The following is a 24,534-nucleotide window of genomic DNA, read 5'->3' on the forward strand; positions in this document are numbered from 1 at the left end:
AGGAAAGTCTTGGTAATCTACAACCTTATTTATTTATTTATTTATTATTTATTTATTTATTTATTGTATTTTTGTGATATGACCCTGGAAGGACTTTGGGGTTTCATTTGCTTTACTCATGGCCTATCATTTAGAAAATGCTTCTTCAAATGTACTTCTGTTTCCATAAACCATGTACAATCTCTTTTTTCAATATATAACATATGTACAATATTGTGTACATATGTGTATATATATGCACATATATATACAAATGCATATGCCCAAAGATAAGAACAGAAAGAGTTCATGTGTTCTCAAATAAATTTCCTTCTAAAATTTGCCTCTAATATAAAATTACCATGCAGACACTAGCTAGCAAACAAACTCAATCCTGCATCACTAAAAAGCTGGTACTCGATATTAACATGGGCCCATCATCACCACCAAAGCTGTTTATACTAGTTTGGGACTTTCCAGAACCACAAAAAAAATAAAATAAAGGGATGTTAGCTTCCTTGTGAAATTACTTATGTCAATTAGAATTTGTAAGAATGCAAGATTCTAAAATGTTTCTACCATATATGCTTAAAAGTTTTTTTCTTTTCTAGGAACTGATAAGATTATTTCTGCAGAGTAAGGACATGAAATGAGAAAAATCACAAGAACAGGATGGAGAAGCACAAATGGCCACATGAGCAGAGTCAAATAAGCAACTTTTAAAATCATCATACTACTTTCTCCCTCATAATTCTTGTCTTTAAAAAAACCATATAAATACACTGTGCACCCAAGAAGTTGATTCTAACTCCATCTTTATGTGACAGCCTTCCCTGGAACACGACCTCATCATTTCTCCAAGTATCAGGCTATCTGAACTGACCCCAACAGTAACACCTCAATCCTAGGTCTCATCACCAATTTAGCACCACAGTACCACAGTTCTATGAGGGGCCATGCGGAGGGTCACATTTAGTGTCCCCACTTAACAGAGAAGCAAGGCAGTCTATCTGCAATGGGTAGAGGGAGAAGAATCAGGACAAGAACTCAAGGGTCCAGTTCCTCCATAAAATTTTCATGTTAATTCTATTACGCTTAAAAAGTATTTAACTGAACTGAGCTCTTTCCCAAGAAAAGTTGTTTGTCGTCAAAATGAACAGAGGTAAGCACTAGTGTTTGTCCAGGGATTTTTTTTTAAACATGCCTAATATAAATAGGCCTTTGCTTAGCCACATGGGCTCAAATATCACATCTGGCCACCTGAAATACATCAACTTTTAGGAGTACATAGGAAATAGTCTAATGCTACTGTCCAATATTTACATACTTTAAAATAATAAAACATGTGATACTGTGGCTTTACAGAAAAAAAAAATTAAATCATGCTATTTTGGGTCTGGGGACAGAGCTCAGTTGGTAAAGCGTTTGCTGAGCATGCACAGAGCCCTGGACATGATCACAGGCACTGCAGAAACCAGATGTGCTGACCCACCACTACAATCCCAGCACTGGGGAAGTGGAAGCAGGAGAATCAGTGCAAGGTTATTCTTGACTACAGAGTGAGTTCAAGGCCAGCCTGAGATACATGCAGCCTGTCTCAAAACAAATGAGATAAAATGAAATCATACTATATTTACTTTCCATAGTTTTTTAAAATAAATTACTAAAGAAATTGCTTATGATATCATTACTAGAAAATCTCCCTGAAATGTTAAGTACCTGTCCATCTAAACACCATTTACATAGCTAAACTTTCATCCACCCTATTGGGATATATTCACTATTTCCACAGCATAAGCACTTACTGGATTGTTTCTGTTTCCTGGGAGCCTAGAAACTGGCCCCTCCTTCCTCCTCATAGAGGGGGAGCCCAGGTCACCTGTCCACCCACTGGGCTACCTGCCTGCAGATTTGCTATTAGCTCATCATTCCTGAGAGCCTACTTTGGTGACTACAGCATTACTTTAAAAAGTGATCACTAAAGGCTTACTTTCAGCAATACATCTAGGAAGTCTTGATACACTCGTACTAAATATTTTGGTTCCCCTTAAATCTATTTCAAATCAGACTGACCATGACAGAATTTCCAGGCTGGAGAGGCAGCTCAGTGAAGAGCATTTGCCTAGCAGGTAAAAGGTCTTGGGTTTTATTTCCCACACAATAAGTACACACACACACACACACACACACACACACACACACACACACACATATATCTATGTGAACCAAAGTCATTTTTCAAAACTTAGGAACTGAGAGCACCCCATAATATGATCTTTATAGTGATTCTTATTTCAGGGTGAAAGTTTAGCAGTTGAAGTTTATTCTATACACAGACATTTACAGTATCTTCATTCAGGTAAAAGACCAACTTACCCAGTTTAGAAAGTCAGAAGCAAAGGCCAACAGACCCTCTTAATGGCCGCCAACCAACCAAAAGCACTAACAGTCTTTTTTCTGTTGTAAAGAATGACCCACATGACAAACGTACCCAGATCCACGAGGATGGCATGCTGCTGAGCAGTCAGCTGCTTCAGGAGCTCTCTATAGGAGGTGTCTGGAGGCTGGTGTTTATTCGGCAATCTATGTCTCAAGCGGTATTGTAAAGCTAGAAACTGCCAAATTTCCCCTCGCCGACTTTTGGGAACACCTACAATCCAAGGGATGAGAAAAGAATCAAGCCTTGAGTTCTGGAATAAAGCTGGAGGCCACCCTCCACACATACTCTCCAGTGCACTGACAGGAGCATACTTTGACCAATTTAATATTAGTTCATGACAACTTGTGGATGAAAGCCTGCAAATAATCATAATGATGCAACATTATCAATAACCTCAGCCAACCCTGACCAAATGCTCAGTGAGAGAACGGCATGCACATTCATTACTGATACTTAGCCATCAAGGAATTGCATGAAAACACAGATAACAGCCCTACTCTATAGGCAATCAAATGGTATTTCCACTTTACAGACAGGAAAGTTGAGGCTGAACATGATTAAGTAATTTTCCCAAGTTCACATAGCTGATAAGTGGCCGGAGAACTCGGAAAGTCTGGTTCAGGAGCAAAATCTTGAAATTCCCAAATGTAGTGCCACCATTTTTAGTTCTTATTTAGGTTGAGGATGCAACTGACTGCTCATCTCTACATCACCACTTCTAAATGCCTGCCTTCCACAAGTGGAATAAACAGAGAACTGAACATTCAGCTTTCCTATAAGTTCATGTAAGAATGACCATGCTCTCCAAAGGAAAGTAAGATTCTCCAGCTCGAACGGACAGGAATCACAGCACGATGTATGAAGGCCCTGAGAGTAGCAGAGTGTGGACAATAGGGGTACAGGAGACACAGGAGACCCTTCAAGACAGCCACATAGGCACAGACATCTGAAAAGACTAATCATTCAGGAAGTAACAGTGAAATTGACAAATGGGATTAATGGCCATTAAAAAGTTTCTGCACAGGGGCTGGAGAGATAGCTCATTGGTTAAGAACACCAACTGCTCTTGCAGAGGATCCCAGTTGGATTCCCAGCATCCACATGGCAGCTAATAACACCTGTAACTCCAGTTCCAGGGAATCTGATGCCTTCTTCTGACCTTCTCAGGCATTGCACGACACAGGTACACTTACACTCATGCAGGCAATACACTCATGCACATAAAACAAATTTTTTTAATTTAAAAGCAAAAGCAGACAGTGTAATGAGACAGTCTATAGGATGGGAAAAATCTTTATCAGACATACACCTGACAGTGCATTAATAACTAGAATATATAAAGAAATAAAAAATTAATAAAAAAAAGTCCTAATCAATATATGGGCAAATTCAATGAACAGATAGTTCTCAAAAGATGTATTACAGATAATCAATAGACATATGAAAAATGTTTATCATTCTTGGCATCAAGGAAATGTGAATTAAAACTACACTGAAGTCCCACATCGCCCCAGTAAGAAAGGCTATCCCCTAGAAAACAAAGAACAATGACTGCTGGAGAGGACTGTTGGGTGGAGGAAGAATGCTTACACAGAGCTGGGAATGGACGTTAGGCCACCCACTATGGAAGTCATTACAGAGATGCCTCAAGAAACTACAAGCGGACCCACCATATGACCTACCTATGCCACTGCCGGGAATACACCCAAGAAATCTAGGCCAGCAGACCACGGACACAGTCAAGCTATGGAACCAGTTTACATGCCCATCAACAGATGAGTGAGCAAAGAAAACATGATACACATATATGTATATATTTAGTCACATATATATGTGTGAATACACACACACACACACGAGTGTTATTCAGTCAGAAAGCAGAATAACATTATGACATTTTCAGGACATTGGGAGGCTTGAAGATCATCCTATTAAGTGAAGTAAGCCAGACTCTGAAACACAAGACACTGTATGTTTTCTCTCAAAAGCAGAAGAGAAAGTATGTGGGAAGAGGAAGGGAAATAGCAGGAGAGGGGAGGCCAGGAAAGGGCAGTGGGAGGTGAATATGGTCAAAGTCTATAATAGGGTTGGCTGAAAATGTCATTATGAAACCCATTACCTTATGAGACACACTAACAATTTTTTTTTTGAAAAACAGTGAGAACAGCAAAGGATGGAAGTAAATGGAGATGGAAATGGGGAGAGACAGGTGAAGAAGAAAAAATGAACGCAGGGCCAGACACTGCACACTAGAACAAACCTGACCACACTAGCACCCGGTGCAGCGCAGCCTCTCCATAGTAACAGCAGCGGCTGAGCATGAGATCAGAGACACAGAGGACAAGGGCATGTGGAGGGCTTGAGCACAGTATGAAGAAGTTTGAATAACATCCATTAGAGATCAGAAGATGAGTACCCCTAAATGTCTCTCAAAGTCCTGTCAAAGAAGGGTAACGTCCACAGTTCACACACATTCCACTGACTACTGTTCTTTCTCCTAAATAATGCACCAACGGAAATCTTTAGGGCTTACAAATAGTCTAGGGAAAAGAACAATATATTCAACTTATAAATGTGGCATCTTATAAAATACATTGTACCTTAATCTAAATCTAAATTTTAACATAGGTTTTTAAAATGAGATTATTATATTTTGGGGGGTATTTTGGAATTTTACTTTATAGACAGATTATATAGGCCATAAGATTCTCAAATACATAAAATCGAGGTCATAGAAATTTCATCTAAAATATTCGTGTTTTAGTTTTAAATTTAAAATGTTTAAGTATCAGGTAATCATAAAACAATAAATATCATAACTAAATAAAAGCAACATCTCCAAAATAAGTGAAAGAACGGGTGGAGGGAAATGTAACTGACAATCAGGTTACAATTCTATATATATGAATACATATATTGTGAGTGTATTACACATTTATATGAAGATCCACACATATGTAAAAAATGCTTCTGATTAAATGATGGCAAAGGGTCAAGTTTGAGACTCTGCTCTATTTTATGGCAGCAACTGAAGATTTACACGAAGGCATGCACCTCTTCCTTAGTAAGCAACAATGCTGAGAAAACAGGTGGTTGACACAGGCAGGAGAGATGGTATAAGAAGGCCTGTGACCTTCACAGGGACTGCACCACTGCTATAAGCAGAAACAAATTACTTTCCTTTCTTTATAAGCAAATCAAAAAGTAAAATTTTTTCTCAGCTTCATAAATCAAAAATATATATGCATCTTTCCTTAGACAAAAAGATTATAGAAATCATGAATACCTTCTTTAAGAGAAGTATGGATATCTTCCATGTCACATCTGATTTTAGTTCTGCAATTCAACAACTTTTTATCCCACGATATTAAGACCTCTTTCTGACACACACCAACTTCTTCATAGTCTAACTTAACTTTTCTGGACTGGAGCTCATCTCTTCTTGCTAAAAAATAAAATCAAAGAAAGAAAAAAGAATATATTAAAACTAACTTGTTAAAATACAGCATCTTAAATATTGTATGCATTGTTAAAACTACATTCAATCACTATATGGAATAAATACTAATATTTGATCAAAAAAAAGCTTTAAAATTTTGAGGAAAATATGGAAGGGTCTTAAATTCTGAGGCATTTCCTATGAGGATATATAAGTAAAAACTGTGTAAGGAGTTTTAACTATCTTATAAGTAGTAATTTTGCTAAGCATAAAAAAATAAAATGACTCAGTGGATAAAGAACAATGCTTGGTATCAAGCCTGATGGCCTGAGCTGATGGAGGGAGAGAACCAACTTCTGCAGGTTGTCCTCTGACTTCCACATGCATGCCGTGTCATGAACCCTGACACACACATACACAAAAAACAATTAAATACAAAAAACCATGTTGTCTACACTATGCATTTCAACTTTTGAACAAATACAACAGCCTTAGAATTGACCCTCCTATCATCCTAAACATCATTATAGTATTACTAGTTATATAGAATATATATAAAGAGACGATACCTCAGGCTAACCTCGACCTGAAAACTATTTGGGCAGGAAAGCCTCACATAGCCAGCCTCTATTTTTTGTTTTGTTTTGTTTTCTTTCTGTTGAGTCAGGGTCTCCCCATAGCCCCAGCTGACCTGAAACTTGCTATGTACACAAGGCTGGCCTTGATCTCACAAAGATCCATCACCTCTGCCTCCCGAGTGCTGGAATTAAAGTCATGTGCTACCACACCCAGCTTGTATTCTTAATAAGCTTAAAAAGAAAAGCTCATTTCATTAAAGTCAACACTCCCTCTGTTTTTTAAATAATACAGAATTCTCTCTCATTTGGTGGTCTAATACACAGGCCTAGACCCATTTAAAGAAATGCCTACAACCACTGTCTTCACTTGTTTTTATCTTGAATAACTGATTCAAAAAGGAGGAATGTGGTACAGACACAGGAATATGCGTCCCCTCCTTCATCATGGTATCCATTCATGAGAATCTGCGTGATCTCCCTCCCTCACACTCCAGGTGCTCCACTAACCAGCTTACCTTCTGTAACACAAATCTTTGTTATGTATCCAAAGTCCTCCCTCGACAGCACAAAAGCAATAGCAGAATGAATGTTACTCTTTACTTGGTGTGTTTGAAACCATTTCTAGAGAAGCAGAATATCTTAAAACAGACTGCTCTACAAACAAAGTAGGAGAGATTCCCACTTCATAGTCTGGGCATACTTAAAAGATCAATCTCACCACAAAATACTTCTCCCGGATTCCACTAGATGGCTTTCTAATGCAGTTTAGCTTTCCTTCTCCTATTTGCTGGTGTCAGGAGAACCAAATCCTTTCAAAGAGTAGGTTTGTGAAGGTTAATAATAAACAACAGTTTTAAATACAGCACTGCTGATGGTGTGTTTCACAGGGAACTAAACACAATATTTCCTTAGATTTTTTTTCTACAACCTTCTTTCTCTACATCATTATGCATTCAAAATCATCTTAAGCATCTGCTCTATGCTAGCCCACAGCTCTGAGTAGGAGCTGGTAAGAATGTGAGAACAGGGAATATCTGTCTTCCCCCAACTGGTTAATTGTAAAGAGACTTTGATTTCCATGTGACCAAAATTTTACCTTTTTTGGTTAAGTTCAGAAGTAAACGTGGAGTCAATAAAGGCTTTTGAAAATATATTCTAAACATCATCTCTTTTCTTACCCTGTAAAAGTATACAGTGCAACTGACCTCAGAATAGACATCTAATCAGTCATATTAAAATATTCCATCTTTTCACACTAACATGCATAGTTGAGAAATACTGTAGCTTACTCAGAAAAGCCAATAATCATAATAAGGACGCCTGATTTCTAGGATATGCTCCACTGGTGTGTGACTGATTGAACTTGGGGTTAATTCCACAGCATCCCCAACCAGTCACTAGTGGCTGCAAATGAAGATCCAGCTAAACAGTCTACATGCCAATGTCTGCTCAAATAGTCTGTGATTCTAAAACTATCTTTTGATATTAAATGCAAGATTTTATTTGTACATACGCTCAAATGACATACAATTTCATGATTTAAATGTTTAGAGGAATGTAAATCTTTTTTGTCAACCTCTTTTTCTGTTTTTGAAGTTCAAGATAAAACCAACTGCTGAAAAAACATGAATTCCAGTCCTATCAAAATCTTGGAAAGCTCAAGTAAGTGCCACACAGAATTTCTTAAAGCTACACCAATAACAACTCATTGAGTTTCTAATTTTACAAAGAAAATTTGCTTCCTATGAATACTTAGCATTTTATGCACTTTTCATTCTGATAAAAAAAATAGCAATAACAAACTAGGCCCTTACAATCAAACTACATGAAGTTAATTTTTTTTTCAAAAAAAAAAATTGAATTGAATTGTAAAGTAACAAGAATCTTGAAGGATCTGAAGGTAGATGACTCAGAAATGGAAGCATCTATATTTTTAAAGACTTTGGGAAGATAGCACAATAAAGGCAAATGAGAGAAAAAATACTAATTATGCATGACAAAGGGCCCATTTAAGCTAATTACCCATTTAACAGGTGGAAAAATAAGCCCTTTCAGATGAAGCACTTCCCAAGTTAATGGTATTTGTACTTTTTTTGTTGGATTTTGGTATTGTCTGAGATCTCTTTGTATATGGCTCTATCAATATGGAGACAAATTACATCATCCTTATGAGAGACTGAGAAACACACATTAAAGCATTTAGTATTCATAATTTAGCAATCATACCCCAAAAGCACAATTGCTACTACAAGCTCTTAGACTTGAAGTTGAGGGCGTTGAATGTGATTTGAAGTGGAAAATTTATAAAGCATTAATAAAACCAAGGAACTCTGATTTGATTATATTAATTGGTAACAACTAATTTGATAGCAGTTAAAGAAACATATTTTTTGAAATAGGCATGTTGTTCCCAAGATAAATGTCATAAACCAGTAAGTTGACAGATTACATTTTTTTTAAAAAAACAAACTTTGCTTTTTCATAATTAAAAGTTTTTCTTAAGTGATGCACAATGATATTAAAATTCAGGGCTAATAAATTCACTAATTTCACATTATCTCCTCTCTTCATTCCTCAGATGGACTACTGACATTTCAACCCTATTAAAGAGGCAAATATCATAAGTCCATCTTTCTCAAGTCATAATCAATTCACAAACCAGAAATAATGATAACCACTGGATCCTGTGAGCAAAGCATGCATCTGTCCCAAGAGTGAAGGTGTGTAAGGGGCCTTTGGCCTGTTTGAATAGCTAACCTTCCAGTTTCTGGTTTTCCTTCTCCATCCGAAGCAACAGGATTTGCTGGTGTATAGCTTTTTTCCACAAACTCTTTAGTTCTTTTGATTTCTTTTTTTCTTCAACCTTTTCTGAGTCCTCATCACCAGACAAGAATAGAACCAGCGGCTCCTCCTCCATGGTGGGAGTGAGAGGGGACAGTGGGAGCAGTTCATTCCTGTCCAGTCCATCTGCAGAGAAGAAGACAGTAAGAGGCATTCCTCAGTGGCCACCCAGACTGGAGGCCTTTCTTCCAGAACACACACGGCTCATTCTCAGCTTCCACACTTAAAGGTGTTCACAAAGCCACTGTCCCCACAGCTCTTGGTTTCTGGAACTAGCATTTTAAGTAAATTCAGACTGAATTCCCCTTCCAGATTTCCCTCTTTTAGTGAAACAAAAAATATGTCAGGTCACCACTTCTTCTTTCCACACACACAGACACAAAACATATGACAAAGTAGCTACCAAACAAACTGGCCTTTCCCCAGAGGCCTAAACTTCTGCAATTCATTTACATATACTCTTGTCCTGTGCAACACAGGGTTGTGTGGGTAGATGTGGGTGATGCCCTGAGGCCCATAACTACCAGCTGAGTCCCACCGGACATGGCCACTGAGCAGTGCTGGGCCCTACCGGACTGAGACCTGCACCCAAGCCATTCCCTCCCCGCCTCTCCCCAGCAGGCAGAGTCTCCTTAACTGTCCTCCAGAGCTTTCTTTCCCTCCACTCCAGCCTTTCTCTATATATGCCAATTATTTTCCTATTAGAAAACATGATCGTATCTCTTAAAGCATTTCAATAAAGGCTGACATCCCCAAGAACAAGGTGCAGACCTCTGCGAATAGCATGTTAAATCTTGTCAGGCTCACCTCAAGTTGCCTTTCCAGGCTCAGGTCTCAGTCTCCCTCCCTGGGCGCCCTTCTTGCCCAGTTCTCACACTTCTCTGACCTGTATAGTTCTATCACATGACTCTATGACTCCACTGAGACGTGTTTCTCCCAAAGTTGAGCATAACATTTAATTTTTTCAGAGTTAATTCTATCTTTAGTAATGCTCCATTGGTGGCCTCTGGGTAATTCACCAATCTCTGCTCTTTTCTTCTCATTCCTCCTGTGCTTGTCTGTATGTTTATGACTCTGCTTCTAGCTTCTTGAGTTGAAAGGTCAGTGCACTTAATTTCACATTTTCTAGGTTTTAGATGAATGCATTCAAGACTACAAATTGCCCTCTATTTGCTGTGTGATTGTGACATGTGTACACGGATCATCTGATTCCGTCTAGTTTCTACAATTTTCAAAAACACAAAATCTTTCAGTTGTCTTCTTCTGCAGTGCTGGAGATGGAACTTGGATCTCACACATCCTAGGCGAGTGCTGTACCACTGACCTACACCTCCAGTCCCAGTTGCCCATTTTTCTGCCTCCCTCCATCCCTCATCAACCTCTTTTCTTTTCGTCCTTTTTTTTTCTCACACTCATTAATTTTTCTGTCACACTGTAATCAGAAAATATAGAGTGCATGATCATAAACGTGTAGAATTTATACCTTTTGGCAGAGTATATAATTAAGTTTCATAATTTTTTTCTGTGTGATAAAAATAAATTTTCTCTACAGAGGCAAAGTCCTGTATTAATATCAGATGAAGTTTATTCAGTGATACTATTTAAATATTATCCCCTGGGCTGGAGAGATGGCTCAGTGGTTAAGAACACTGGCTGCTACTGCAAAGGACCCAGGTTCAGTTCCCAGCACCCACATGGCAGCTAACAAACACTCTACCCTCAGTTCCAAGGGATCCAACAACCTCTTCTGACCTCTGTGGGCATCACAGAGCATGGATGCACTTACATACATGCAGGCAATACACTCATACATATAAAATAAATAAAAAATACATAAAAATTTTAAAATAAATAAATATTACTCATGCTTAACTTTCCTATACTTGATTTTCAGAGGGGATGTGTTAAAATCTTGTGAGCACCATGGATTTACTTATTGTTACTCAAAATTCTCTTAGTATTATTTTCTGGCTCTCGCCTCTTTCAAATAGAGCATGCTCTCTAAACAGCTACTTGTTTATTTACTGCTACATTTGTGTTGCACTTTTAGATGGATGGATGGATGGATGGACGGACAGACGGACGGACGGATGGATGGACTGACTGACCGACTGATTGACTGACTGATTGATTGATTGATTTAGAAACAGGGCCTCCCTATAGCCTCAGCTGGCTGGAACTCTCTATGTAGACCAGGCTGGGCTTAATCTCACAGAGATCCTCCTGCCTTTGCCTCCCAAGTACCGGGATTAAAGGGACAAACTACCATGTCCAGCTTTTGCTCTGATTTCTGATAAGTCTAATATTCAAAAAAAATTGCATGCTCTCCTTTGGTTAGTATTTGAACAATGTAATCTATCCATTCCTTTATTGTTCAACTTTTCTGTCATTTTGTGTTTGACTCTTACATTAGACTACATTCTCTTTTGCTTTTCTACAAACCTACAGTTTCTTTTCCAGCATTATCATAGCTCTCTAACATTCTAGAATAACTCCCAAATCAGTTTCTGGCATCTCACTCACTCTACATTCATTCAGGCAGGTACTAAACATCCAATGTGTTGCAATGATCCCTTCAAATAAGGCACTGCAGGACATACAGGAAGAGAAGCTCTTTTCCCACTGTAATGGGGAATGTGTAACCTAAATCTCTTACGCACTAAGCATTTCCATTCTGTTCCCTGGCAGAGGACACTCAGGAAGAGTAATCACACAGACCTTTTTGCTGCATTCCTGAAGGGGACTTGTTCACAGGAGATGCAACCCGAAGGAAAATGCGCTGCCGCCAGGAGATTCGGCGAGGGGTGACAGGGGTTCCTCCGGCGTTTAGGGACTCATTACTACAGGTGGATGAGGTCCTTTTCCTCCCTTCTCCATCACTGTCGAATACCCACAAATACATAACTGGTAAGAAAGATTGCATAACAGGGCACATCACAGAGAAATGGGAGCACAAGCCATTCTCAAGTTCTGCCACAGGCAAGCACAAGGCACAGGCAACATGGAGCAAGGCGTCACCAGCACACTGGCCACCCAGTCACCACATCCTGGGAAAACTAATCCAGGCCACAACCCAGACACGGAAAGCTCATCTGTTTCTACTCATTCCTTAGAAGTTAACAAGTTCTGGTTCTAATCTGAGAACAGCAGTCCTTATGAAAAGGAGGAACAATTAAGTCATGAACTTATGTGTTGCCCAAGAAATAAAACTGATGATTTATTCTCAACAATGCAAGTATTCTGTACAATGAACAGAAAGAGCTTTGCTTATGCCTCATCTGGAATAAATGACTTAAGATAGCTTTAACCTTCTATGACTCTTAAAACCTACCTGCAAATTGATAGCTACCAAATAGCTGGGTTGTGGCAGAAAATAACCTGAATACAGGCAGAATGATCGACCCGAGAGTTACTGTTAAGTAATATGTATTTTTTGTTTGTTTTGTTTGAGACAGGGTCTCCCTGTAACCCCAGCTGGCCTAGAACTCACTATGCAGACCAGACTGGCCTCAACCTCACAGAGACCCACCTGCCTCTGCCTCCTGATTGCCGAGATTAAAGGCTTATGCCAACACACCTGGTTTGGTAATATGTATTTTCAAAAACAGTTAACCAGATTTGTTTGAAACAAGACTTAAAGATAGTTTAATATGCAGGTGTGCTATGAGATTCCATATCAGGGAAACAATGGACAGATATTATCCACCTTAGTTAAACAAACTGACCCAAGATGCCAAACATTTTCCAGGGGAGAGGGCAGGGAAGAGTGCCCCATCATTCTATATTACTGCTCAGTGAAACTTACACTTGGAAATACTGCTCTTTCCTAAGAACTCCCTTTCCAGCCTGAGTTAGGCTAGGCCTGTATGCAATAGAAGGTCAGTGTGACTCAAAATTTTGTTTTGTTGGTTTTTTTGAGACAGGCTCTCCCTATAGCCCCAGCTGACCTGGAACTATATAGACCAAACTTGAGACCAACTGTATTTGCAGTTAGACTCTGCAGTGATTATTGCTGCTGTCAGTGGTAAGAGTGTTTTATTTCTTAAAGTTTCACAGTCTTTGATCTGTCCTGGGAGAATGATGAAGATAGCAATATTTACAGGTTGTGATACCCACAGATGAAGGTACCCGGCTTCTGATGGAATCAAAAAGCTCAATCTTAGTTCAAAAACAAAACTCATCTAGAAAAGTCACAGGCTCTCAGACACTCAGAGGCACTCAATAGTGCTGATGCAATTAATGTGGGTAAAACAACTCAATACCTTTATATTTTTATTTATATTTTGAGCATCTGTACTTATTAGGAAACAGTTGTTTTTCCTCCTCCTCCTTCCTGTTTGTTTGTTTGTTTGTTTGTTTGTTTGAGAGAGGGCCTCATGCAGCCCAAGCTGGCCTCAAACTTACTTGTAGCCAAAGATGACCTTGAACTTCTGATCCTCCTGCCTCCATCTCCCAAATGCTTTGATTACAAGTGTGTACCATCATGCTCACTTTACGTGATACTGGAGATCAAACCCAGGGTTTCATGCATGCTAGGCAAGCACTCTACCAACTGAGCTACATCTCCAATCTCAAGTACAGTTATTTCTAATCTGGATTTATCTTCTTAGAAACATTACTTTTGGATTCAGTAAATCAAGGGGGGAAAAAGAACGTACCTATGAGCTGACTTGCATGTTGCAAGTGCCATGCTGTGCTGCACACATCTTGGTATAGTCACATCCCCTTTAATATGTATCCTGAATAAAGTGATAACCTCAGTAGGTGACCAGTGTTCAAAACTCCCTGCAATACTGAATAGGCTCACTTTTAGATCTGCTTGGGAAGGCAGTAATTCCCATAATCCCTTTTAACTTTTGTGATTCCAATGTTCTCTATACAGTAGGTACATCCTGATTAATAGTCTTAAAATACTCCGCATCTTCATTTTTATAATGCTGCCTCACTGGAGTTACTTGCTACATTTTCAGTTCATAGGTATATTGCTAACTTCTTGTATAAAAAGTCACAGCACTAGGGAGGCAGAGGCAGGTGGATCTCTGTGAGTTCAAGGCCAGCCTGGTCTACACAGTGAGTTCCAGGACAGCCGGGGCTACAGAGAGACCCTGTCTCAAAAAGACAAAAAAAAAAAAAAAAAGTCAATAGTAAGAATACAACAAATAACCATTGAATAAATGAATATTTTATCAATTCATGTGAAATAACAGAAGATTAAGTAAAATGGACAAAACATATTGACAGAGTTAATATGTCAGGAGTAAGTTAAAGATCTACCTTTGAAGATTTGGGATGGATGTATTATAAAATAAATGCAGAAGTCAACCTGGATCACTAAAATATATATGCAAATTTCACTGCATCTTAGTTTTCAAACCCTGTAACAGGAATAAACTGCCAGATGACAAACTTTCTTCTCTATCTGGAATTTAACAACCAATATGCTAAAAGTCAGCAGTCAAAATACAAGATAATAATAGGCCAAGAGGAAAGCCATATATAACAGACCACTGACCCCTTATAGGAAAAACCTACATTTTGCAAACTCCATTTGTTGCTGAGTCAAGATGAAAGCTGCCCTGCTTCATTTAATAAGAGAAGAAATGTTATTGGAAGTCGACTTCCAAGCAAGAGCTTAGCCAGCAGTGTGCATGAGCACCTACAGCAGCCCACTATTTGACCAGGTCAGCAGGCTGCACAGTTGGGGTTATCATTTAAAGAACCAAAACTCAAAACCATGCAAAACACTATCACTGAAATTCAAATATCTTGTCTCGGATGAAAGTTTAAATGAAGTAAAATGACGGGGGTTGGGGGGAACTTCTAATTTTTTAAGATTTCTTGTTTCTCTTTTTGTTTGTAACTACATTAGTTTTCATTTTAAGTTCTTTAAATCTAAGATTTAGGGCAAGTATAACATCTATTTTGGGGGTAAAAATAAAATCCAAACTTCATGTGTTGTCTATTACAATAGAGATAACACTAAGGATCAAAAAAGCTCACACCACAGGTCATGTGCTATTCTAAACAAATAAAAGGATGACTGGCTTCTCCCTCACAGCAGCCACAGAGGATCAGTGTTATGACAACTTCCATTGCTAGTGAGAAACCTGAGGCAGAAAGGGGCTAAGCAACCTGCTCATGTCCAGGGACAATGGGGGGAGGAGGCAAGGCTCAGACCCAGGCAGTCCACAGTCTAAGCACTCAGGCACTGCGCTTTACAGTGACAACGTTAATGACCTTTGAGTTAGTTCCTACAAAGCTCTGGAGGACCACAAACACAGCTGTCAGAGCTCCCATGATTCTTTGCTCTTCTGGTGGGGGAAAATATTAGTCTTTAATTAACACTAAATCTTTTGATAAGATATTGTCCAATTTCTTTCAGCAGAATAGTAATTTCAAAGTACCACGGGTGACTTAGTTCTGTAAAGGCCTCACTTCTATGGCTTTACTTTGAAATAAATGCAATTCAAGCTGTATATATTAATTTAAATAGGTGAAGTAAAATTTATAGAATAGACTATACCAAAGCATCTTTACATTTTTAAATAAGCAAATTATAGCCAGCACGTATTTTCAATTTAATTCTACACCTCCTCCTTCTGTGTTTTGTCATGTAAACTTGAGCATTATAAAATCGCTTCTTGGGGTACACAGTCAAGAGAAGCATTCTATGCCAGAACTTCCCCTATCCGAAGTTTGTGAAATTAGAAATGACTAGCTAGAAAGGAGGTACAATTTGGAGAATTCATGCCCTTTTGGAAGTTGGAATAGTCTTTATGTACGTCCTATTATCAGGTACCAATCAATGAAGAACAATCCATGAGCATCGTGAGGGCTTTAGAGGGGGAGAAACTGCACCACTGTAGCATGCATCATCACCTGAGTGAGAAGTTAGCTCCAAGTGCTCTTCACACAGCATCCATCAAAGCATGGATGGATTATGATAACTAAAGCTTGAAGAGAATGCTTTGAAATGTCCTTTAGCAAGTTCTCATTGCAGTCCACTATTAACCCTGGACTTCTGTGAACAATGAACTCTTAAAGCACATTTGCCTAATTTAAGTAGAACCAGTTCACTGGGTATTACATGGGATGAAGGTGTGCTGGTGACTACTTTTTCTGCTAGGGCAACACATTTTACATGTTGCACAAAGGTAAACTCTTTTGCCAGATTTATAGATGTTTTCTGCTGAGAAGCAAACTGTCTCTTGGTCTTCCCCCATCTCTCTAGCACACAATTAAAACCAATATTATAAAATCCTGATCCATGAATACATGCTGACTAAATCTTGATTTAAATCTTTATCTACATGCCTTGCATCTTGAGATAGATAACAATACTTAGTTAATCCAATATCAGCTACTTATCAAGGGCTGAAAAGGCCTTCCTTCCATCAATGTCTGAAGAAGCCTGCATGGAACAACTGACTGATGAGACTTTGGCTATTTCCTACACAACCCACAGTACTAGTTAATTCATAACTGCAGTCTGTTTAAATTCTGGCTTTCATCTGGGTACACATCCATCATTCTATGGAAAATTTAACGAATTAAACAGAACTAAGATTCCACCATTCTAGTGGAATCAATGCTGTATATGGTAGCTGTGAGTCTAGCATGGGTGATTAGTCAGTGGAACAATGCATTGGAAAATGAACGAGACTAACGAAGAGTTTTATTTCCTTAACTCTACATGCTCAATGCGCATATTGAAAAGATGTTTGTACGTCAGAGTTTAAAATATCTCTGGGTCGATCATATGTTTATTTATAGTCCTGCAATATAAGGCAGAGAAAATCATATCTGGAAAAAATATACAATCAGGGGTTCAATCTAACCCTGTGTAAAATAAACTATAGGCCAGACAATCTTCAAAGTAGTAGGCCTAATTCTGTGCCTATAGCAGGACCTAAAAAGGCAGATGGCAAAACAAAGGCTTCTATGGGATTTTTATCTTGTTGTTTTATTGCAGTGCTGAAGCTTGAACCCAGGACCTTGTACATGCTAGTCAAGTGACATATCACTGAACTATGTCCCCAATTCTCTACTAGACTTCTGAACTGAGATAAATATTCTTTAAATAGGCATACCATTACCGGGGGTGGGGGATGTTGGTCAATTATAAATCTCATAAAAGTCACTTTTTATCTCAAATAATTTATCTCAAATATGTGGGTCAAATAATACTCTAAGGATGTTTCTCTCCTTGAATAGCCCATTCTGGTGCAACCTTTAATACTTTTATTGCAACTACAAAGAAATCTAAGTGCTAGACTTTGATAAAAAGATTGACATGTGTGCTTCTCATGGACTGATGACATAAGTGAATTGTGGAAAGTGGCAGGCGGGGAGCAGATGCCTACAGGGACATCAACCCACAACCTTCTGGATGTTTCTAAAGAAAGCACTTGAAGAAGAGGTGTCACTATGATATGGGAAGACATCTATAAAAAAGATGTTTCCCTGATTCTGGCCTCTAGGATATCTGCAAGGCATCAGCAGCGTCTCACAGAGATTTATTCGAAGACAATTTTGATGACAGATTAGTGATCCTCACTGGATGAGAACCAGATAACACTGCATGGGTGTGCTTCCTTTAGGATGCTCATTTCTGCACCTCCCCAGAATCTAGAAGAAACTCCTCGAATGAACATACAGCTCTCCCAGTAGCTATTCATTACTCAACCTTCAAATTTCAGTTAGCTTTTTCTTGGAGGTCTCAGCACAGCCTTAAAGAAATTTCAACATGGAATAGAGTAGAAACAGGACTTCAGCTTGCAATCAACATTTTACACGGCTATTCATAATGTCTGATTACACTGCAGGGCACATTTCCCTTTACACAGCCCTCAGAGCACGCAGAATGACAACATGCATTCAGATGATAACCCAAACTGCTCCTTTAAACTGATATCCATTGGGAGAATCTGTAAAGTCATCAAATGAAAAGGTTTCATCATTAATCACCTTGATTCTGAAGCAGTGTCCTGTCTAGTAACAGGAAAACAAGAACGGTATTAGCACAAAGAAAGATCATGGTTCAAATCAAGATGTAGAACAAAAAGCCATTTCCATTTCCGTGTCATCAACCCATCACAGGTTAAGTTAATTCAACAATAAGCCACAGTGAAAAACTGTATTTTCAATGATTACAAGAGAAATACCGAACCAAAGTCACAGCACAGGTACTTTACCAGCAGTACCTCCTCTCTCACTGAGAGGCTTTATAAGTGAATAGAAGTAAAGAGCATCATTTTTTAAAGTGATCATTTACTTTGACCGATAAGCCTCAACAAAAATTATTTTTAAATATAAACATAAAACTTGAAAAGCAACTCTTCACAAAGATGCCTGCTACTGGAAAGGAAATATTACACTTGATGAACAGATGTCATAAAAATGCATATCATCAGACATAATTATGATTCAGCTTCTAAACAATGAAATCACGTCACATTTCATTGTTAAATTTTAAAAAAATAATTGAATTATTTAACAAAAAATGCACTTATTCACTTTCCTTTATCATTTCACATATGTACAAACGAATCTATTAGCCAACAAGCCATGCCTCCATTTTTCTAGGTACCATAACATGCTTTTAACAGTTCAGGACAGCAATCCCAGAGAATGTGTGTGTCACGGTGAATCTAAATTTTTCAAATAACATGATTTTTAAAAAGTAACAGTGTTCTTAGTTGATATTTTGCTCTATCCTGTTCCTTACCTGACTATGCATCTTTAGAGATTCATTTTATGCAACTAATAAAATATTAGGTACCAAAGTGACAGGAAAATTATAACTGTCAATATTATATACCCTCTCCTCTCATTTTTCTGGATAGTTCTGGTAGACATGATGGTTTCACTATATAGAACGATAATGAGAGAGATAAAGTTCAGAAGCCATCTGCTTAAAAACATGCTCTTTGAATATCTTTGTTTTTTTTTTTTTTTTTTTGAAAAGGCCATAAAGTGCAAAAGGCAAAGGACACAATACAGGCAATCTACTCACATGTGGCTTAGATTGAAGAAGATGCATGTATAGTTATGCATAGAAAAGCTACATAAGGGGGCTGTAGAGATGACTTAGCAGTTAAGAGCACTGGCTCCTCTTGCAGTGGATCCAGGTTAAATTCACAGCACCTACATGGTGGCTAACAACCATCCTAACTCCAGTTCCAGGGAAACTCTGGTTCCAACACCCTATTCTGACCTCCGTGGACATTGCACAACATGGATGCACTTAAATACATGCAGACAATACACTTGTACACATAAAATAAAAATAAAAATTTTTAAATGCTACATAAATGGACTGAGTGATACTGTAAACACTACAAAATGTTTTAAATTGATTAAACTAAATAAAGGATTAAAAGGAATCCTCTAATATTTTGCAATTTTTCTATAAATCTGAAATTATTTCAAAATTGAGAAAACATTCTCTACAAGATTATAACTACTAAATTTATATCTGAGATGACTTGCTAATGGAAATAAACTTAAGATCATACATTTTGTCCAATAATTTCACTACTGTATAGCTATTCATCAATATTACATATATATGTACAACTAACAATAGATACAATCACAGTATCAGTCTTTATGAAATCAAAATCTGAGAAAAAAACACATGTCCATTCATAAGAGCATGGATAAACTGAGATATAGTAGGTAAAACACTATACAGCAATAAAACTAAAGCAAATCTAAAAACAGGAATGAATCTCACAAAATAATGTTAAAAGAAGGCAGATATAAAAAATAAAGGATGTTCTATCATTCCATTTATATAAAGTCCAGAAGAAGGAAAAACTAAGCTATGGTCTATGAGGTCAGCAAGATGGTAATGATATGGAAAATGAAAGTGGCCAGTAGGCTGCCCCGAGACTCCCTCACTAACTGCCTAGGCAGTGGCACCATGGCGTATCCCTCTGTGATGATCCACTGAGCTGTGCACTTAGGATTGGTGTGCTTTTCAATGAAGATGATTTTGGTTTTGGTGTTATCAATACTGTAGTTTGGGCCTGTTACTCGTCTGATATTAAAGCTAAAAGAGTGAAAAAGACAAGGGGGAAAAAAACAAAAAAACTACTGATTTTTAGAATTTCCCACAACTGAAAAAAGTATTTACAATGATTGTTAATGTTCTGCAAATTGAGGACATTTCTACATGTTCAAATCAATACTTCTGGAGCTGAAGAGATGGCTCAGTGGTTAAAATGGCTCTGGGTCTTGCAGAGGACTGGGATTTGGTTCCCAGCACTCACATAGTGGCTCTCACATCTGTAACTCCAGTTCCAGGGGGATCTGATGCCCTCCTCTGGCCTGAAGGCACCAGGTCCACATGTGGGGTACATACACACATACACATAAAATAAGAATAAATCAAAGTTTTTAAAAATTTAATGCTACAAATGACATAGCTACCAAAAGAGAAATTTTTCAACCCAAAATTCATGTATACTTGCCCTCTGACTTCAGTGCCTTTCCAGTAGCATGAAGTATTTGAGGGCTATGGAGAAGCAACTTGAAGAATAAGACACGTAACTAAGCAGGAATTCCTGAAGACAAATTAACAATCTCATATTAAACAATGTAAGTAACCTGCAAAATACATTGTGTTCCATATCTAAAATGGACTGTGCTCCACACCCCAGTCACAGCTAACTCTTCAGCTTCTTAATCACTATATCTAGTTGTCACTTTGGGGACATGGTTGTTTCCTACTTCAGGGAGGAGGTCAGGATTCTCTAGACACTGATTTGAACTAATGCAACAATTAAGAGCTGCAATGGGATTACTTAAGTGGATTCCTGTGGGCAGCCAGTGTTAGAGATAGCCTGATGTCTCTACACTCTTGGCTCTCTGAATTCATGGCACAGTCTACTTTACTATGCTCTTTGTGTCGCTGACTTCCTTTGAAGTGTCTCCTACTGGGTTGTCCCTGAAAACTCTTTCAAATTGTCATTGGTTTGTATAATTGAAATGCAATTCTGTGTTTGGACACAACATTGCACTAATTCAGAACAAAGTTCAAATTCTTAATCATACTAATCCAGTATGAATGAATGGGCACATATGAACAAAAGATACTCAGAAATAACTCCAGGATTTGTCTAATTTAACAGTTCATGAGCACTATTCAGCTATGTGCTAACTTTTAGAAGTTCTTACATGTAAAAGAGAAAGAGTGTTTAAGCTTTCAGTGGCACACAGGCTGGCTGAGGGCACATATTCCTCTACTTGACTACAAGGATGCCAACCATCAAACAACTACAAACAATCCACATATTCATCAACAGGGTAGTAGATAAACTATGCCACAGCAAATAGAATACTAGACAGTAGTAAAAATGAATGAGTCAAGCTAGACACAAAAACAGGAACCTCAGCGATTTCTAAGCCAACAGCAATCCCATTAGCAGGGCCTCACCACTTCCCAGACTGCCAACATTCTACTAGCATTCCTACGACCAATACAATTTCATCTTTAATTTGAAATTATATAAAGAGGCAATTCTCCAAAGCTCAGTGTGTCTAGATCTGTGTATCTAAAAGGGCAAGCCATAACCAGGCTCCAGGGGATATACCCACACCCAAGAATATTTGGGGAATACAAATTAGACTCAATAGGCCTTAAAAAATAGAGGGCATGAAGTGAGGTATGTAGGGAGGTAGGGGTAGGTCTGAGAGGACATGAGGGAAGGGGCCTGAATATAATCAAACTATATTGCATGAAATTCTCAATGATCAATAAAAATATTTTTAAAGTTATGTACATTTTCTATATCAGGGATAAAAATTAAAACAAAAATCCACAAGACCCAGGAAATTCTCTCATGTTCTAAGAGTAGCTACCAACATTGCCTTGTGTCCATTTATGACATACACCGATAACCAGAAAAGTAAAACTACTACTGAGAAAAATCAAAGAAATACCTGGGAAATTCAATGAGCTTAAAAATAAAGATACATGAAACTTACAGCCACTTGTGAAAGAGATGTACTCTTGCTCTGGAGTGTGTTACTGAATATGTTAAAGCTGTAATGAAATGCTCCTTCTAATCATGTAGTTACTAAAGTTTTTTTAAAAATAAAGATACATCACACCTATCCTGCTACTAAGCTGCTTTAGTCAGTGGCTTTTGGGCTCCCAGAGAAAAAGGCAGCAAGATTAGGGAGGGTTCCCTTACTATGTAGCAGCACCAGGTCTTGTTCCCAACAACATAGTTTAGACTGTGGGATGGAAGCAAAGAAATGCATACACTATATCAAAAACTTAATTCAAAAAGAAATAATTACATCATCAGAAAAACTTTGCAACTACAAGTTTTGGTTATTTTTCTTAATAAAACTAATTGTAATTGAAGCCAATATATTAGAAACAGATTAGAACAAGCACACAGGATGCATAAGTGTCACTCTAAAATCAATCAGCCACTTTTTAGTAACATATCAATATATCACTGGAGAAGATAGTGCTTTGCAAACAGCACACTCATCTCACCTGATTTCATTTTCATACTGTGGGGACAGTCTACCTGAATTCTGGTAAAAGCTTTTCAGGAAAGAGGGGGCAGTGAAGGAAGGGGCAGAGAAGGAAGTGTGAAGGCTTGGAAGGCTGGAGGAAGAATTACTCTCCTTGGACATGCGTCGGGCTGACGGGAGAATGCTGAGTACAGAAAACACAGCAAATTTGTCTTAAAATTTATATTGCAGCAAAGTCTTCACTCAGAAACAGCACATAAATAGGCTCTTGCTGTTAATTTACCCTTTTCTTTAAAGACTCAGATCTTACAGAATGTATAAAGGAGCATGCATCTTCTATGCAGGGGCTATGCTAAGCTTTCTCTCTTTCACAACTTCTTTCCCCATCTGTGCTAGATCTCTGTCCATATCTATATTCATCTCTAAAATATTCTTAACAATTTAGGGACAAAAAGTGTTTGCATTTACATGTAAAAAATAAAAATAAAAAATAAAAAAAGACCAAGAGAAAAAGTTAGGAAAGCACAAATTACAAGAAAACAATTTCCAGAAGGAAAAGCTGATTGTGAATAATTCAAAGGCTTTAATGACTTTAAAGATATAAACCCTTCTAAATATTTATGGACAACATGCTTGGTTGACGGCAGTCATTAGACATAAAACCTCTGCCTGAATAAACACTGATGCTCGTGTTCTTTCTTAGGTGGTCCTGTACAACTATGTTTAATACAAAGCCCTAAATCTTGTGCACAGCTCTGTTTTTGAAGAAGTTTCTTTGTGCACAAAGTGTTAAAATGACATAACACCATTTTATACTAATATTTGTAGAAATTATTTTAATTCATATGTTACAAAACATGAGAGTGGAAGAATTGAGAGAGGCATCATTTGTAAGCCTAAAAATAATGAGTGCTTTTCATTTATAAAAATAATGTGCCCTGAGGGGAGAAGGGGGAAAGATTTATTGTCTTGCATAAAAATAAATAAATTATTTTTAAAATCTTGGTAGCCATATAAACACTTAATCTTCTTCACACATGCACACAAAATCTGAAGATAATTACTTTCTTTGATTTTCTTTATTTTTGTAACCTGTGTATTTTGGAACCTACTTGGTTTTTAAATTTTAAATCATTCAGAAAATAAGAAAATAAAACTATGGCCTTAAAAATATAGGTGTAAATTTGACAATACCTCATATCAAAATTAGTCTTTTTACAAGATATTTTACATGAAGTTGATATTATTTATTTCTGACTAGAAATGGATAGTTAACCCTATTGTCTATATCAAACTCATAGGTAAAGAAGAGAAACAAAATCTATTATAAAGACATGAATTGTGGTCTGTGCTACACAGTAATAAGTGCAAGCATTCTACACTTTCAGGTTTATTTTACCTTTATTCTTTCTTACCTGATATCAAAAAATTTTGCCAAAATATTTTTTAAATATCAGGGAAGGTTATTTCTACTGAACAATGCCTATAAATTATACAGCCTTCTTTATAAATACCCCTCTATTTATAAAAAATTGGTAGCAATTTTCATATTTAGCTTTAACTTGCTATGTAATAAAATACAGACAAATTATTAGCTCATGCCTAAACAACTTGGATGATTCTTTCAACCCTGGTGTTTACTGCTGCTAACAGCAAGTCCCACGCTTCCCCATTCTTCAAATGAGCTGACTGTGTTACTTTAGAGCTATCATGAAAACACTAAGTAATGTGTCCTCTGTGCGTTTTTAAGACAAAACAAT

The 24,534-nt window shown here is 37.7% G+C and overlaps 1 protein-coding gene across 3 annotated transcripts in view; it reads right to left on the bottom strand.

Moving 5' to 3' along the window:
• Positions 1 to 24,534, bottom strand: part of Tbc1d4 (TBC1 domain family member 4) — a 136,418-nt gene that overhangs the window by 20,872 nt on the left and 91,012 nt on the right. Inside the window, exons 11-17 of one of the 3 annotated variants that reach the window (XM_008848388.3) lie at positions 22,794 to 22,958; positions 18,245 to 18,268; positions 11,996 to 12,156; positions 9,194 to 9,403; positions 7,365 to 7,367; positions 5,706 to 5,864; positions 2,471 to 2,629 (exon numbers count right to left, since the gene is read on the bottom strand). In XM_008848388.3, the coding sequence (XP_008846610.1) occupies positions 2,471 to 2,629; positions 5,706 to 5,864; positions 7,365 to 7,367; positions 9,194 to 9,403; positions 11,996 to 12,156; positions 18,245 to 18,268; positions 22,794 to 22,958 (881 nt within the window). The remainder of the gene's footprint in view (positions 1 to 2,470; positions 2,630 to 5,705; positions 5,865 to 7,364; positions 7,368 to 9,193; positions 9,404 to 11,995; positions 12,157 to 18,244; positions 18,269 to 22,793; positions 22,959 to 24,534) is intronic. The other 2 variants (XM_029553710.1, XM_029553714.1) reach the window with 2 other exon arrangements.

Source organism: Nannospalax galili, unplaced genomic scaffold (assembly GCF_000622305.1).
Source record: "Nannospalax galili isolate Female #2095 unplaced genomic scaffold, S.galili_v1.0 scaffold552, whole genome shotgun sequence".
NCBI classification, from domain to species: Eukaryota; Metazoa; Chordata; class Mammalia; order Rodentia; family Spalacidae; genus Nannospalax; species Nannospalax galili.